The sequence below is a fragment of the Melospiza melodia genome, chromosome Z (genome assembly GCF_035770615.1).
Source record: "Melospiza melodia melodia isolate bMelMel2 chromosome Z, bMelMel2.pri, whole genome shotgun sequence".
Lineage (NCBI taxonomy): Eukaryota > Metazoa > Chordata > Aves > Passeriformes > Passerellidae > Melospiza > Melospiza melodia.
In genome coordinates, this window is record NC_086226.1 from 59,504,984 (window position 1) to 59,523,871 (window position 18,888).

Consider the following 18,888-nt stretch of genomic DNA (forward strand, 5'->3'; position numbering starts at 1 on the left):
TGCTCAGCCTGGCAAAGAGAAGGCTTTGGAGTGACACAAATGCAGCCTTCCAGTACCTGAAGGGAGCCTAGAAGAAAGATAGAGAGGGACTTTTTACAAGAGTCTGTAGCAACAGGACAAGATGGACAGATTCAAACTGGAATAGAGTAAGTTTTAAGAAAAGCTCTTCTCTGTGAGGGTGGTGAGCTGCTGGAACAGGTTGCCCAGAGAAGCTGTGGATACTCCATCCCTGAAAGATTCAAGGCCAGGCGGGATGGGCCTCTGAGAGTGGTCTAGTGGAACTGACTGAGGCATGTAATTCGCTGCAAGCCTTTAACATAACACTGAAAATTTGCTTACATATTCAGCAGTTAAATACTCTCACACGAACTTAATGAAGATGAAAACAATCAAACATTTTTCTCAGGGTTTTTTCAATCTTGAGGCAAAACAATGCATCAAACAACTGAACATTTTCCAGTCATTCAGTGAAGAATGCCAAATCCAAATATTTCTTCAGACTTTAGAAATATTCTCACTTAAAAATTTGAAAATAATTTATTAAAAAAAACCTATTTACTAATCATAGGAAAAAGCTTGAAACCAGCTCATATTTAAATACTAACAGCAGCTTAAAGTATTTCCAGTAACTTCAAGCCAAGGAAGGCTTAAAAATTACTAGTTAATGATAAGCAAGCCTCTCAAAATTCTTACGAAGAGAATGAAAGGAACAACTTGTTGCCACTCGCTTGGCATTCCCAATAAAAGGACAAGTACTAGCATGACATATAATATCAGCTGCAGAAAATTAATGATCTGCTCATGTCATCTAGGTATTTTATAGATTTCACTTATTTAAACAGTCTTGAGTGTCTACTTCACTTCAAAGACATGACAGTCATTTCAGCACATAAGTATCTGCATGAATTACCTAATCAAAGTATCATTCTTCAGCAGGTCATCATTACCTAAAAAAACCCCACTATCCATTCATAACATTCTGCCAAATCAAAATGTTACATCATTCTTAAGGAAATGCATCTAAATAAATTTTAAAAGTTAAATGTAGAAAATTAATTCCTTAAAACACTTCACTTCTCTTTTCAACAGATCATATTGCCAATAACCTGTTGAAAAGTAATTATATTTAAACTGATCAGCAGAGATGTAGAAATATAATTATTTGTCGGTGAATTCCTAAACTAAAATATACAGAGCAAATATTATCCTTAAGAATTGGTACAAGCTGATTAAAATACAAAACTATTAACAGGTTTTACTACACCAAAATATATTAAACAAAATTTTTAAAGACCTTAGTAGCTAAATTTGTATTAGTAGCTGATGTTTAACATATATTAGACTGTACTAATTATAGAAACCACAAGAATGCAGCAGTAAAAATGGAATTCTAAAGTACTTTGATGTCACTGAACCATCGTCCTTTATGGAAACAACAGGGCAAATCACCTCTATTTCAGCTGAGATTTAGCTTCTCTAGCATTCTTTCAAAAAGTCTAACTCAACTTGGAACATTTTAAAGGAATAAATGCACCATGATTAATATTTATCAATATACTCCATAATCCTTATGGATTCTTTCCAATTCAAGATCTGTGATATGACACTACACAGTTAGGGATACTCTACCACTAACTATGCATGATTATGTCATTTTTCTGATCTAACATTCTCAGGTTAAAGTTACAATAACATTTTTCAAGGGAGAGGTTACTTACCCAATTCATTAATAGTTGCTCTTGCTCTTGAAACAAAAGAACTAACTTCACTTGAATGCATTTTTGCCCTTTCCTTAAGGTCAGCACCTGTAAGTGATATTTCATACATATTTAGCAAACTATAAACAGGATTGTGTATGCATTTTAAAAAGTAAAATATTTCTTCACTTATAAAAAAAAATTAAGTCTACTTCTAAACAAGGAGTTTAAATTGGTCATATAATTTTTCCAGAGATTTCAAAGAAAATATGAACTATTTATCAAGGAAAGACAAAAACAAAACCAAAAAGCCCAAAACAAACAAAAAAAATTATCAAACAAACAAAAATTAAATTATTATAAAAATATTTTCAGAATGTACATTCTTCCCAGTGCCATTTCTTTTTCTTTTATTAAAATAGTTTATGAACAGTAGCATTTATGTTTATAGTTCATCTGTTATACTATTTATTTTCCCAACTCTGTCTCAAAGTCTGATAAATACATGTTTTTCATATTGTACTCTTGTAATTCTCTTACTGGTAGATTATGCGGTACATAAATTGCATGGTTTTACATTAACAGACTATATATCTAAATAAAAATGCTATAGTGGACCAATTTTTCAGTTCACTTTCCACTCATTTACTTATATTTATTTTGGAATAAGTCACATACCATCATTTTTTGTCAAAAAAAAGTTGCATCTTGAAAATTTTTACCTATTTTTTCAAGAGTATATAAAAATCAAGTTTGTTTAATAAGCATAGATATGGACACAAATGTGTTTTTAAAATCCCACTTATAGAAAAAGCTGACATTTTTCTCATGAGTGTGCAAAAAAAAAGAAAACTAACAGTAATAGTAAAAATAATAGCTAAATATAAAAGTCTATCTTTCTTATAGATGAACAATATATTAAAAAGGCAAAACCTGCATAGACACATTTATTCTCTAAAAAAGTGAAACAGACACAAGGCAACTTAGTGTGCATTAGTTCCATTTGGTAAAAAATAACCTATTCAGCTGGCCTCTCTGCATGCCTGAAAAGGCTAAAAAAAGACAATTAAAAAAAAAAGGTTTATGTTTCTCTACCCTGAGAATACTATCCATTTAAGAAAATGCACTGAACCCAGATTAAGTGAAGACTGGGGCTCAGAATTTTAAATTATGCAGTCATAGGTTTCATTTCACCTTCTAACTTTCTGGACTCAACTCATTAGAGGCCATCCTGACCCTCTTCATCAGACATAGTCTTAGACACACTTTTGTTGGCAGCATTAGTTTTAATGCTAAAAAACCTTAGGCTAGTTCTACGAAAATCAGTATCTCAATCTGACATTTTCTGATGGACACTCGTTGTCACTTTAAAGTACCATGTCTAATAATGCAGCTCTACATCCTTCCTTGTTCTTCTGCCATAGCAAAGCTTCTCATTTAACTGTGACTTTTGTTCTCCTTCTATATATGTCAATATAAAAACAATGGAGCATCAGTCCTGGCTGCATTTGCATATTTCCCGCTAAGTAATGTTAAGCCTAATTTACAGTACCAGGCACTTTGTCAAAAACTTCCAAACAATGTTCTAGAATGTACCCCAACTGAGTCAGTAGGACAGGCCAGTTAACCAGACAGTACAAAACAGGAATTATTACAGTCAAGCCTGCACTGCAGAAAAATTGCACCTGCTAACTTAGTAATTCACAATCAATGCATACAGAAATCTTGCCAGGAACCCAAAAAGCAAAATTTTCACCCACAAATCTGGAAAGAACTCCAAATCAAATAAAACTGCAAGCAACTTTCACAAATCCATTTACATATAGAGTTCTGGAGCTAAAAGGAGTTTTTGAAATGCTGTGTTTAAGAAGCTAAGTGGTAAATTGCTTCAGAAGTCACATCAGCAAGGATGCAAATGAAGAAGTATCATTTACTTGATATCAGTTAAAGTCTGGATCTAGCTTCTTCAACTTTCTTCAAATCACTGCCTATGTAAGAAACTGTATGCTTTATGTACAAAAACCTCTTTGGCTGTGCAATCTGACTCAAAACTTCCATTCACTGAATTCCTGCTCACTGGGCATTCCCTTGAAAAACATATTAAAGAAAATATCTAGCATTACTGCAAAGAAAGTCTTCTGTCAATATATGATTAAAGCCATTTTTAGGGTTTGATTTATTCAGACTAGAATATATGCATAGAAAAATGGACTCAACCAAAAGAGACCAAATCTTCTAAAACAAAAAATACACTCTAGATTTCTTCCACCAGTTAGAATATACATTTCTCTAAAAATATTTACATAAATTGATTAAATATTTAACAAAAAACTTGTTCAGGAATGGATTAAAATATAGCTGCTAATTTAAAATTAACAATATGGACTACCGTAAAGAAATTTCAAGTACATATGTGATCTTAGTGTCTTAATCAACTTTTGTAAACTAACATTTCCTTTTTTTGTATATTTCTCCCTCACAAATGTCAAGGAAATGGAAAGAGCCCTTTTGGTAGCCCTTTTTCTATTTTAGCTCTCCAAAGAATAGTAATAGCAACTGAAGCTTTTTCAGAGGGAAGAATTTTAGTCAGAAGCCATTCACTGCACTCCAAAAGAACATATGCCTTGGCATCCTCTGGGTCACAGGAGATGGAACTGCCACCAACTTAACACTTTTGTTCCTGTTATAAGATTTGACTGCTCAAAGAATTATTGATGAATTCTGACCCACATAGCAAAGAACTGTTCACATATTTCTTCAGAATCTGTTTTTAAGTCAGTAGAAAGTGTTTTGTTTCTGAAGCTAGCCATGAAGGAGAACGCAAGTTGAACCAGAGAGTTCTTCTCTCTTAGCTACTAAAACCAACGACCCTCTCTCACCCCAGGTTTTCTACTTCAAAGTAGCTGAAATTAGTCTTTGCTTAGCTGCTGAGAGCAACAAAGTAGCTAAGGTTTTCAAACCACAAAAAGTCTGACACAACAAAACTGTGATTTTTCTAAGGGCCACAGCTGAAAGCTGTGGACAGTATGACCTATCCGCTCTCCCACATCCACTCCCAACAGACTCCAGCAACTCTACTGTGGGTCCATTCCTTCCTGCCACACTGAACACAGAACCCTCTAAGACCTCCTACCCGAGAAGGAAAAGAGCAAACCCAAGCTATCGGGGAGCGGAGGCATATAACTTGCAGTTTTGATGTTACACTGTAATTATGTCCCCACATCCATCCGTTTTGTACTGGAGCATGAATCATTGTTTTCCCCATATTAAGCTTTCTGGTATCTCGATGCTTTGTCCCACTAATTGATTTTCATCCACTCAGAACAATAACAGAGGCTGTGATTTTAGGAGTTATGCTCCCCAGTTCTCACCTCACTGCTCCTAACATTTTATGAACTGCATTTTAAAGATTGTGAAATGCCATTTTCAAATTACAAGCTGCTATTGCAGGACAAAAGAGAAGTGCCACAGCGAAAGGCTACATTGACAGTACCATCAACCATTCCCTTCTACAGCTATATTAGCATTCGTTCAGGTACTTGCCACTTGTGAATAAACACTTGAATCAATTTAATTCACAGAAGTACCACTTCAAAATTTACACAGCAAACTGGACCTTCCTGATAACCTCCAATGAAAAGCTATGACTGAAAACTACCAGTACAAACAGCAGTTCTTTAGTGGTCAGCTGTGATTTGGTCTTTCCCGATCAATTCTTGAAACTGGTATAAGGAAGATGCATACTGTTTTAAATACTACCTACACTTGTATTAAGGTTGGTCAATCCAAAAGAAAATCTCTGCTGGAATTTGATCCATCACTTTCTCACTTTCCTCCTCCTATATTGGAAGAAAATAGGAAGGTTAGTTTGTTTGCCTTTTTTACCTTACTTTCCCTAAATATGAAAACCCTGTCATAGTAACTCTCTTTTGCATAGTTTCAAATATTTGGCTATTCAATGGTTGGCTGTAATATACTGTCAGTTGAGAGAATTATTGCAGCATGTGCCTGACTTCCACTTCACAATGATGCCAGAGAAAATGTTTATTTGAGAAAGCCAAGGGCAGTCCAGCAAGATAGGGATATTGTTGTTATTCACCAGAATTTTCCACGAACACATATGTACGACAAGGATGGCTTTTAACTCAGAGAACACACCAAAGGAAACCAACTTTTATAGTGATTACACTGACCCCATGCGTCCTGCCTTATATGGTTATTTTTACAAAGTTACTAATCAGAATTTATATACTGTTGAAAAGCTATATGTTATGTTTGTAAAATACATTCCAACTATAAGTCTCACTTTCCAAATACAAATGCCTAGAAATCTTCCTGTACAGACTATTCTATGCAACTTACAAAACACACCCCAAAATCTCTAAATGAAAATGGCATAAAATATAATGGTTTATATGTGAAACTTACAGAATTTACCTTTATTCAATAAATAATTTGTATTAAAGTAGGTCTTTTAGAAAGCTGGCACACCAAAATTAAACAGTGAAGTTATTCTATCAAGTGTCTAAAGGTGCTTGAATTGTCTTTTGTCTGCAAAGAGGAAAGGAAGTGACACATACACAGGCATTTTCGGTAGAATAAAGCATTAAATTCTTAGCGCAGCAGTGTTATTGTGAGTTTGCCCTTTGATCTTAGTAAAGCCAGATCGACTAGCTCTGTCAATACATCAAAATTTAAATAAGGAGGAGACACTGGGGAGTATCAGAAGATACCGTCTTGCATACTATAACCTATTATTCTGTATCTTGTCAGCAAGAGCTAAGAACACTGCAAACAGCAAAACACAAAGGCATCACAATCCACTCAACCAAGTTAAGGAATTTATGAAGGAAACTTACAATGCTTTCAGCTAGAAGTACAAAACATGCACTACCTCACCAATTAAAATGCTGTGAATTCCTATGAACCCACATCTTATTCCCACACAATGTATTTAAGCAGACTGTGAATAAATATTCGTCCTTCTCCATACATACTGAACTAAATAAAATACTGAGGGCAAAGGGTCAACTTTGACATACACTACAGATTAACTTTAAACCACAAAAAACAAACCCATTAAGGTACATGGAAATATCTTTATTTAAAAGCAGATGTGTTCAACTTCCAGAGAAGCCATTCCAAGAAATCCAACAAATCATTAGCAGAATACCAATAAATTTCTATGAGGTTAAAAACACCTCAAGAGGAAGCTCAGGAGGACAACATTATAGTCAACTTACATGCAAAGCCAGAAAGAATTATCCACATTTCTTTTTCTCCAAATTTCAAAGAACTTCAGAAATAAAAGTTTTAAGCCCTGAAGTCTATTTAGGACAACTTAGGTCCCAATTTTAAAACTACAGTACCTCATGAAATGTCACAGTTGAGACGGGCACAGAACACAACACTCAAGGCTCACGCAACAACAGCCAACTTTTACTGAGTTCTCTTTATACAGTTTTTGTAAACCCGCACAGTTGCCCCTGATCGGCTGAATTTAGCTGCCACCTGGCTTATTGGCCAATAGCTGTCTGCATCCCCAATGGTCTAAACTGGCTTCCTAATGGCCTAGACTGGTCAAGTTATATAATTAGGGTTATCTGTAACTGTGAGGCCTCCAGGCCAGCTGCTAGCCACCACAGTTCCTCCTTTTTGTTTTTAAATCCAAAGGCAGCATCTACCTTCCTCTGCAGGGCCCTTGCAGACTGGATGACAAACGTGGCACAATGTACAGAATAATGATGGTGACACAAATGATAAGCCTAAATCGAATGAAGATCTTTACCCAACACAACAAGTCTAACCTTACCAGCCACTGGTTTATGCCAGATACCTTCAAAGATTTTACAAGCATGTCCGGGAGCCATCAAGCACAGCTTCGCAGTGTAGTACGCCCCAGGCTATTTACATCTATGGCCTAATTGCACACACTTAAGAAAGCTACAAACAAGTCAATTCAAACAACTGTCAGAGAAAATATTCAAAAAACTGTTAGGGGTAATGCACTGCTGTCTTGTTTCCACCATAAAATACGTATCCTTCTACAGAGTCCTGTCTTTTAAATGTCCGATTCTTGAAGTCATAGGAAGTTAAAGGCAAATTGTTGTATCAAGGTTATATATCCTTCTACTTAGTCTTGTCCTTAAACAGTTTGACTTTTCAGGTTCGAGTGAAGCAATAGGCAAACTTTTCCACAATTGCTGACAACATCTGAGAATTTTAAGAACATCCAAGGCTTTCATGGGAGTAAATACCATCCCCACACATCCCCTTTTTTGTTTTTTAAACATGCATTTTGAACTGCCATGGGCATGCTCAACAATGTCTTCCTTTTAGCTACTACTGTAATTACATTTTCTTGTATTCTTTCCAGCAGCTCATACAAGAAATCACTACATGTTCTCATCCTACTCCATTTTTTATATAAACAATTCCACAGCTGCTGTTTAGTAAAGCCTGGTTTCTTTTAAACATGCATTGTGACATTGTTCAGCTGTCTAGCACTCATTTGTGGTACATAAATCTGGTTGGACTGAATTAAGTTCAGGTAAAAGTCCCTATCTGTAGTGGTAAGACACATTAATTTACTGGCATATTTTTTCCAATAAAATTTGTAGCTCCCACAAAAAAAAAAAAAAAAAAGGAGCTATATGTTAAGAACATTAGGGCAGATACTGAAATGAATTTAAATTCAGTGACAATTTTGTTACTTTCTCAATTACCTTCTGCAGATGCATTTAATAGATGCTTGCTCTGCAATTGCACATCTGATACATGCAGACCATTAGTGCATGTTCAAATTTAACCAGAATTATTATAATTTAATGGTTTTCAGTGAACCTCCTCTAACTGAGTTTGAGGAGCTGCCCACTGTAAACTTTGCTAATTAATTTATCTGACATTTTCTTACTGATCTGAACTTGCTGAGGCTGAGAGATTCACTGCTGATGGTAGGGATTTGATGGACAGTCTACCAAAGACAAGAAATAGTTAATGCTGTCCATTGCAATCAAGGAGAAAATAGTTCACATATCAGAACTCCACTGATGTTTTAGTTCTTTGACAATTAAGGCAATTACTGTAAAAATTCAGTTCAGCTTAAGCATTATAGGTAAGGAGATTCTCCTCGCAGGTAACAGTGTCAAGGCAGCTGTTTCATGCATGTTCAGCTGCACAGTCTGGTCCAGCTGAGTTAATGATAGCAGCTTACAAGAAATAGTTTGGGCTACCAAGATTAATACATGTGACTTTTGGGTAAAATTTTGTTAGTCAGCCTCACTGATAAAAAAATTCACTGGATTATGGTATCTTTTGCCAATCCTTTAAGAAGTCTTAGACTTACATCCAGGACGAATGCTGGTTGCCAGGCTGGAGTACAATAGGTTTTTTAATAGAGTCATTTAGAAGGTGTCAATGCCCATGCAGGCCTTGACCTGGTGAGCACTAGTCAATAATAATACACATTTGTATATAGTGCCACTTAAATGCTTTCAGGTTATAAGTATCCACTTTTGTTCTCAGCCTTATTAATTTAATATTACTAATAATTATAATTATTATAATATTGTTTATAATTATGTTATTAATAATAAATATTAATAATATCAACATAATTCAACCTATGAAATTCAGAAGGTTGTTCAGGACAATAGGCACCTATCCCATTATGAACCGTAAAACTAACCTTCAGCAAAATAATAAGCACCACTGAACAAAAATACCTACAACTGCCTAAATCCTTATCATCACCCAGGGTCTGCCATAGCTGAGGAGCCCCTTTTCCTAGCAAGGACTTAGAAAGCCCCTCCTGGGAAAGGTCTCCAAGCCTACCTTGAAAAAGTTTTTATAAGACCAAATTTACAATTCAAAATTATTTCATTTCATTTTTAGGACAGAAACTCCTGGGTCTGATGGCATACTTCCCCTGCCAGCCAGAGCCAAGACCTTGGCTGGGAGGTTTTCCCTAACATATCTTAAAAACAAACCTCTATTAATATCTACTGAAAAAAGTTTCTTAACATAAATAACTTATGAATAATCAAAGGAATGCATACAATTAATATTAAATAATATGCTATGGCTGGATCCCTGTGTGTGGCAGGCATTGAGCTTAAAGCTTAATAAGAATACACACTTAAGAGACAAGGTGATAGATTTTAATTTCAATTTTGTCAGATGTTACTAAATTTTGCAAACGCATCATCAGTATACTTAACAACATCCGTCTCTGGAATCTGTAGCTGACGTGTTCTCACAACAGTTCCAAAAAGGCACCCTTAAAAATCTTCAGCTTATTTCTAAGTGGGTAAATATTGAAACTAGTTAGTAGAATGAAACATCAGAATCTTCAAAAGTTATTCCCGTGCATAGTTAAATGCTGCAAGATAACTGCACATTTAATAAAGTAGATTTTCATTAGAGTTTTGTAGGTCATAATCAAATCTAGGTAGTTTTTGTTAATTCAAACTTTATACCAATATCAAAGAAGATTTGGCAAATGTCAATAGTATTTAACGACTCACAGACATGGTCCTTAAATTCCGTAATGGCAGGCATTTCAAAATTTAGCTAAGCAAGCTGTTGGTGGTTGCTGTGTGTTTCTAATGCTGGAAACTTCCTGGCTATGAATTTTTATGGTAATCACTTGCCTTGCCACATCCGATTATCAATTCTTTGGAAGACCTCACCAAATGAGCCTTCCTCAATGCGTCTCAAATTGGTAAATAACTCCAGGCTCACCCTGCGCGTCGGGCACCTGCACCACCACAGGCGAGCAGGCCACTGCGGGCAGCAGAGCCCAGGAAGACATCGCCTGCGGCTCCCACAGCTTGGCTATGCCCCACTCCCCCATCCCAGCGCGGGGCTGGCTGCTTAAGCCCCACCCAGGATGGTGGCTCGCAGCACAGCCATGGTTGGTTCAGAGCTCTGTGTTGGGCTCCAGCTGTAGACAGTGTTTGCTAGGCAATTTGATTCATTGCCTGCTCAGGAGTGGCTCTTGGGGGCACATGGCTCCACTCCAGGCTGACTCTTGGTGGCATGCGGCTCCACTCTGTTGGTCCCTGGGGCTGCCTGCAGCCGGCAGGGTCCCCCAGCCCCTCCGGCACTGACAGCAGTGCTGACTGCCTCGGTGCTCTCTAGGCTTCCCGAGCCCCGACTGTGGACACGGCAGAATGTGGTGTTCCACGGTTCTGGGTGCCAGCAACCTCCCGCTGGCACTTCAGGTTTGGGCACATGTAGCTCCACGTCAGCACTTTCAGCACTTAGCATCACTTCATTTCCAGGTCCCACCTGCACGCCAAAGCTGCAGGTGGGTGTACCAAGCAGCGACTGGGTGCCCAATCCGTCGCAGGCAGGGGCGTGCCGAGCAGATTGACAGTGACGTGGGGTGTAAAACAAGGCTCATGTGGCTCCAGCGGCCACATCACAGGTGAGCCCAATGCAGACGTTGCTGATAGCAGCACTGGTGGGAGAGCTTCAGCGGCACACAAAGCAGAGCCATAGGCAGATGGAGCTTGGATAACAGTAGCTTCCCCCTCGGCTTCTGGGCCTTCCTCTCTGCCTGCACACCCAAGATGGCATTCACTCCTGCCACCACTCCACCCCACCCTCCATCCCCACTGGATATTCTGGCAGGCAGTGCCCGCAGCACCTCTGCTGTGGCTCTCATCTGTTTTAAGGTGTCCAGCACCAGCCAACAGGCCATTAAAAAGTCTTTATCAGTTGTGTCCACTCCATGGCGCACGACAGCAAGGCTAGTAGAGCCTGTTCATATACATACCTTATCCCCCGTCCACATAAAAAGAGGGTCCATACCTGTACAATAGCATTTTCTTCAGTAGAAATTTGTGTCCCCATGTCCCCAGCGGCTTTTTCTGTTTACACGGTCTGGACCTTTGCTGCTGCTGGCAGCTCTCCCTGGCTGCCCTCCTTCCCTCTCCACTGCCATCCCCACAGCCTGGCTATTATTGATCATGTTAGGATCACCACTTGGTGCAGTAGAGATGGACATATGACACAACACTCGAGGTTCAGGTGACAACTTTGATTGAGTGCAGTTCCCTTTATATATTTTTCAAAAGCCCACACAAGTTATCCCTGATTGGCTGAATTTAGTTGCCACTTGGCTTACTGGCCAATAGCTGTCGGCATCCCCATCAGCCTAAACTGGCACCTAACGGCCTAGACTGGTCAAGTTATATAATTAAGGTTATCTATAACTGTGAGGCCTCCAGGCCAGCTGCTAGCCACCACAATGAGACAAATATACTTATTTAAATATAGTGTCAAGTCCAACACAAGTTGAACTTTGTTAACACAGCAGTAAGTTACGACTATTATTCTATTGATATATACTTCCAATTTACCTCCTTAAAATCCTTTTAAAAACACATAAATACATAATTTAAAATTGATCATAATAATGTTGCCATATAGATTAATGAATTTTACTTTGCTTTCAACTAACATTTTTCTACATGTAAAGCTACATGCTTGACAAATCACAGACAAAACAATGTCAGTTACTACTGAAATTTTTTGCCCACATAAAAGTAAAACATTTTATGCTTTGCTGACAATATATGCATGCATACCAGTAGTAATTCCACTGTACCTCCAGCTCAGCCAAACTCAGGATACTCAGACCATTAACCTTAAACTATTAGAGCTATTACAGACTGTAACCCTGAACACAAATGAGTTCAGGCTGCTTAATCAAGGACAGGCAGAATGTGTCATAACTGCTGACACTCTGGAACACATTCCACAAAATAACAAAAAAAATTCACCTATTTCACAGAATAATAAACAAGTCTTACCTGGAGAATTATTTTTATCTTCTCCCATAAAATCTCTAGAAGTGACCTGGCCCAAACTTCTACCAAATGCACAGCTCTAGACTAGGTTGTCCAGGGTCCTTCTAAGTCTTTAATACTCTTGGCAAGGGAGATTCCACCATTTTTCTGGGAAAGCTATTCATATGATTAACTCTTAATTAATCTTCTTACGTAGATTTTTTTTTTCTTTTATATTTGCATGGTATTCCCCTAGAGCAACCTTGCTCACTGCATTTTCTGTCATTGTATAAACCCTTGTAAATACAGTATTTTTCTCTGAATCTACCTGGCACAGGAAGACAGTTATCTCTCCCCTCTCAGCAACCTCCAAGCCTCTAATCATGTTATGCTAGCCTATGAATTGCTGAGTAGAATAAGCACATGCCTTGATCCACTGATGACTGGACTTCCTGATGCAGTCCATGACACTGTTTGCCTTCTTTATGCCATATTATACTACCAGCTCATATTAGGTTTGCTGTCCCCTAGAACCCACGAGTGCTTTGCAGCAGAGCTATAACTCTGCCAGTACGTTTCCAGCCTGTTCTGCTACTTAAGCCTATTTCTTTCCAGATGCAGTTCCTATTTATTTTTGTTAAAATTCATGCAATTCTTGTTGGTCCAATTTTTTGGCCTCTTAAGGTTTCTCAGAAGGCATGGTTCCTCTTCCTTCCCAGACATCTCCTCTCCTTCCACTCTGAAGTCATCTGCAAACTCAGGGATGGTTCAGTACTATCATTAAAGTATTTATATTATTACAAATAGCACTATAAGACCCAGCATCAATTTTCAAGGAACTCCACTCCAAGGACCACTAACAGTTTGACTTTGAGCCACTAACATCACATTGCCCTTTGATCTCTAGAGATGAGACACCTTTCACAGTCCATATATCTAAATTGTATCTTACCAACTTGTCTATAGGAACAGAAGGGACAAACATGTCAAGTGCCTTTTTAAAGTCAAGGTACAGAGCATCTGTAACTCTTCTTTCATCCACAGAATAAGTGGTTTCATCACAGAAAGCATCATGTTGGTAAAGCACAATTCACCCTTGGTAAATCTGAGCCGGGTTTTCCCCACCATTTTCTTTCTTGTCTTTCAAATTCTTGGAAAAAACTTCCATAAACACTTGTTCTACAACTTCCCCCAAAAATGTAGTGAGACTGACAGCTCTGTATTTTCCCAAATTTTCATGTCTGTAGATGGGTATAATATTTCACTTTTCAGTCACTTAAGCCTTCAATGACCTCTCAATTAAGATAGATGGTGGAGAAATTCAGATGCATCCCACCAAATCCTGTTCATGTGAATGTGTCCGACTGCTACAGCTGGATCTTAACTCAGTCCTACTCAAACAGCGTTTTGCTGTTAACTTCATTGCTGCTTCTTCTTGGCATAGAAGCTTGGGACCTGAACTTTCCCATGCAGACCAAGGCAAAGAGAAAATGGAATTACTTCTACCTTTACTGTGCTGTCCATAATTAAGCAGACCTACGTTTTCCTTAACCTTATGTTTGTTACTAATATACCTACAGAAATTCTTTTTGTTACTTTTGCCACGTGTTAGTAACATATCTACAGGAGTTTTTTTGGTTACTCTTTGAACCGGCAGCTGAAATTCTTCCATCCTAAACATATTTCTGGACAACTGAGCGCTTTGGAAGTCTGTCCCATTTTCCAAGGGATAAACAACTTCTCCAAAAATACAAAAAGGATATTCAAGAGATTAAAAGACAGGATTTTTTTCCCATTAAAAATGAATATTCAAGTCTAAATTTTTAAAAGGTAAAGAATACACAAAATAAACTTAGAGTGTACCAAATATTCTAAATTGTATTTCTAAATATTTTCAAGATTTTAGATTCAAACTGACTCTACCAATACTCCAAAATCATAATGAGAACATTATGAAATGAAACATAATTTCAGAGACAGATCTGAAAGTTAAGGACAAAAAGTGAAAAAATATACCAAAATATCTATTAAACAAAGAACTGCTAGCAACTTGCTTCTGATGATCAGCTTCTTTTAGGAGTACTACTGAAAAGGAAGATCTTACAAAGTAGTAAAACTTACTCTACATTTTCTATGCTCTGAGATTTTATATTTAGATTTGAAATCAAATGTGCATGTAACAGGTAAAATTTATATCGAAAGATCATTTCCTCGTAGAACAATCTGTAAAAGAATAATGTATTGTTGTTAAGACCTGTCTTTGCACAACTTTTTGTTTGTTTTGGGGTTTTTTTCTAATCTCTTAAGGATTGATAAAAAAATAAGATTCACATTAAGTTTGCCCATGCTGCAGAGTACCTTGAAACTTTGCAATGAGGAAAGAATCTCATCACATTTATTCTAAGTTTCTTCAAACTCTCACATGTTTTCATACTTAATTTTTGCTTTATATTTATTTCTTAATTTGAAGTTAAACAGACATGAACACCACTTCTATGTAGCAAACATGACTTGGATCTCTACATTTTAGTGCATTTCCATTGTGGTTTAACTCAAGTTAGCACCTAAGTATACCACACAGCCACTCACTCACTCACTCCACCTCACTTGCCAGTGGGATGGGAATGAGAATCAGGAAGAGTTGAGATAAGGACAATTAAATAATGAGAATAAAATAAGAATAATTGTGTTTATAATGATAACAACAATAACAACGGATATAACTAAAAAGAGAGAGAAAAATGAAGGCCAAGGAGAAAAGCCACATGATGTACAATGGCTCACCACTCGCCCCGCCTGTCTCCCAACAGCAATCAGCAGCTCTCAGCCAACTGCCCCCAGTTTATAAACTGGGCATGATGTCCCATGGTAGGAAATATCCCTTTGGCAGGTTTGGGTCAGCTGTCCTGGCTGTGATTCCTCTCAGCTTCTTGTGCACCTGCAAAGCCTTTGGCTTAGGGTAAGCACTACTTAGCAACAACCAAAACATCAGTGGGTTGTCAACATTATTCTCATACTGAATCCAAACAACAGCACTGCAACAGCTACTAGGAAGAAAATTAACTCTGTCCCATCCAAAATAAAAACCACATAATGATTTCAACAAAGGTAGGAAACAAAACATACAAAGGTAAAAAAAATCAATAATATACCACAAAATATTAAGCAAGTGCTTAAAATCTCATATAATATAGAATGGAGAACTTCAAAAGTTACATAAATATATGTGGAACTAAATTTTTCACATGCACAAAATTCTTAGAAAGTCAGCAACTTGCAAAGATCCAAAATTATTTGAAACTAATATAAGTCAGGGCACACATGTTCATGGGTATTACGAAGATATTTGAGTATGCCACACATAAGGACCCAAAAAAGTAAAACCATAGTGCTAACATGAAATTCAGCTTTAACAGTGAATTAATATACTAAGATCAGGCTCTGAAGCGCCAAAGAGCTATAAACAAACAGTCACTGGCAGAAAACATAGACCTTGGCCCTATGCCTATCTAACTGGGTTATCTATCAGCCTTTGGTACTGTTACACACACATACTATGGACATTATAACATATTTTTCATAACTGCCCGTTAAATATCACTTTTTCTAAGAAATTAGTTCACAATATATAATTAAAGCATCTTTCGTAACTTAAAGAGTAACCATCCACTTTCAGTTGTAGCCATTTGCATTACTTAACAGCTACCACCAATCCTGTTGCACACTTGTACAGACACAAATCTTTGCAAACACCACTTGAAATGAGTACAAAGGAAAATGCGTTTACATATAATGATAATAAAAAGCAAGCTGTATTCTAAATTTCAAAACAAAATGGGAAAGATGCTCACTGCAGTATCTTAGTGGATGGAAAAACAGTTTGGCATGAAGGGTGCCATATATATTTCCTACATAAGAAAGTAATTTCAATTAATACAGCCAATTTTTTTCATGTGTATTCCTGAAGTTATCTAAATGCAGATATATGATTTTTAAGCCAAAATGGATATTGATATTCTTCCATGTAAGATTGGCTATCATAATTTATTAGCATGACTTGATATCTGCAGGTTTTGCACATATGCCCTCTGTGTCACAGAAACATTCCTGAGAACCGTTCAACTGTGAAAAACAAACAAAATGTCTGCAATTCCTATATACTTAAGCCTGTGGCAAGATGCCAGTCCTAAACATTCCCTGTGGTAAAACGGCAGCACTATAGCTCCTACTATGTAAGTTATCTTATATATCTTGCAATAATTTACACGCAGATCAGCATATTTAAAGCACTATCTGCTATATCAGTTCTCCTAAATAGGATATTTCAAAGGTACAACTTCAGGGATAGAGGGGGAGGGGTTGCCTAATTTTTTTTTTCCCTTAAGCTTTTGAATTTTGAGATTTTCTGAAAGGCGCAGGTGCTATTTCACACAGGTTTCCACCTAAAATCCAGGAGTCCTTAATATAAACAACTAACTTCATATTTAAAGGGTTGACAATCTTCTTCCAACTATGAAAATTCAGACCAGCCTATGAAAATTCAGACCAGCCATAGATTAAAGTCAGATGGCTCTTTTTCCATCCTGTGTGTCCAGCTCTACATTTAAGACACACAGCAATATTCCTTCTGCTAACCTCTTCAGCTGCAAAAATAAAAAACACAGTTTACACCTCACACGTGTTTCCTGAACTCATCTTCACTTGCAGAAGCAGGGAAAAAAAAAGAATCATTATAAAGATACAAACCTCATCTCTTAAAAAAAAAGTCAATTTTTTCCCAAACAACAACTAGCTTTCTTTGTGAAACTTCCAACATCCAGTCACTCCCCAGTCCCTATTCACTTACAGCTCCTTTTACAACAGGACTTCCTAAAGTTTCCTCCAGGAAACATGAAATAGACCACTTGTGCTGGTTTTGGCTGGGGTAGAATTATTTTTTTTTTCTTTTCAGCTGGAATGGGGCTGTGTTTCAGATTTGTGCTGAGCACAGAGTTGATAATATAGAGATTTTCTTGTTATTGCTGAGTAGGACTTACACAGACCCAAGGCCTTTTCTTACTGCTATGCTGGTGAGGAGACTGAGGGTGCATCAGGAATTGGGATGGGATACAGACAGGAGAGGTGACTACAACTGACCAAGGCGATATTCCAGACCATATGACATAATGCTCAGGATATACGGTGTGGTGAAAGAAGGAAGAAAGGAAGAACATTTGCAGTGATGCCATTTTTCTTTCCAAGTTACTGTTACACTTGATGTGGTCCTGTTCTCCAGTCGAAGGCTGAACGCCTGCCTGTCCATGGGAAGTGGTGAATGAATGCCTTGTTTTAGTTTTCTTGTGTTTCTTTTGATTTCCCACTTAAACTGTCTTTATTTCAATCCATAGGTTTTCTAGCTTTTACCCTTCCAAATCACTCTTTAATTCCACTGGTGAGGACATGAGCAAGCAGTTGTGTGTGCTTAGCTCACAGCTGGGGTTAAACCACAACACCAGTCCTGGTGGAAAAGTACAATTATAGGACAGTTACATGTTTTCAAATAGTAAATTAAGACATTCTTTTTGATTCTGTATTATGTCTCAGTTCTACTGATTTCTGTCAGGCTAACAAATCAGGACTACCAGAAGACCAGCACAAAGGCTGCATAATTTTTGACTCTCATATGGATACAGAATCAATGGAGAAGATCCACAAAGAGAAAATGGTGGTAGCAGCAGTGAACATCAGCTGTTAAGTTGCTAGGACCCCCAACCATGGACCTTTAAAAGAACCAAATCATGATAAGCTTGTGTGCTCCAAGCTTAGAGTAATATCTTATAAAATATCCCAGCTACAGGACAAGATCGTGAGTTTACAACTCACCTCATAGTAAAGATAAATATCAGCATTTAATAAAAAACAATGCATGTGGCAATCATTATTCAACACAGAGCTTTTTCTTAAAAAAAAAAAAAAAAGTAAAGCTTTTTCCTGTAACATTTGTACTTCTACGTTATTCCCACAACAAGCATTACAGAAGTACTGAGTATTTCTTTAGTCATTGTGGTTGTATGAAAAATCAACTTTAACTTCCCCAAAAAACTTTTCATTTTCAAATTCAGTCTTTACTAGGTGAACTTCTACCTGAAACATAACTGAATTCTTATACAGAACAGCAAAGTTCAAGCTACACAACCACAACAGCTGTATTTTTACTCTAGTATTTACCTCCAAACTAATGATGCAATTACTACTCATGATTTTTATTAATACTACATCTTCTAAAACAAAATCCTCTGAAGAGATCAGCACCAAAGTTGTTTTCCTAAACAAAAAATTTGAACTAATTTACTTAATAGAATAATTATATATGGCTATTCTGACAACACTACCGCTGAAAAAAATAGCGTTAATGT

The 18,888-nt window shown here is 37.2% G+C and overlaps 1 protein-coding gene across 1 annotated transcript in view; it reads right to left on the reverse strand.

Annotated features, from left to right (window-relative positions):
• Nucleotides 1–18,888, reverse strand: part of AUH (AU RNA binding methylglutaconyl-CoA hydratase) — a 111,585-nt gene that overhangs the window by 67,268 nt on the left and 25,429 nt on the right. Inside the window, exon 4 of the mRNA XM_063179899.1 lies at nt 1,719–1,805. Coding sequence (XP_063035969.1) covers nt 1,719–1,805 — 87 coding nt within the window. The remainder of the gene's footprint in view (nt 1–1,718; nt 1,806–18,888) is intronic.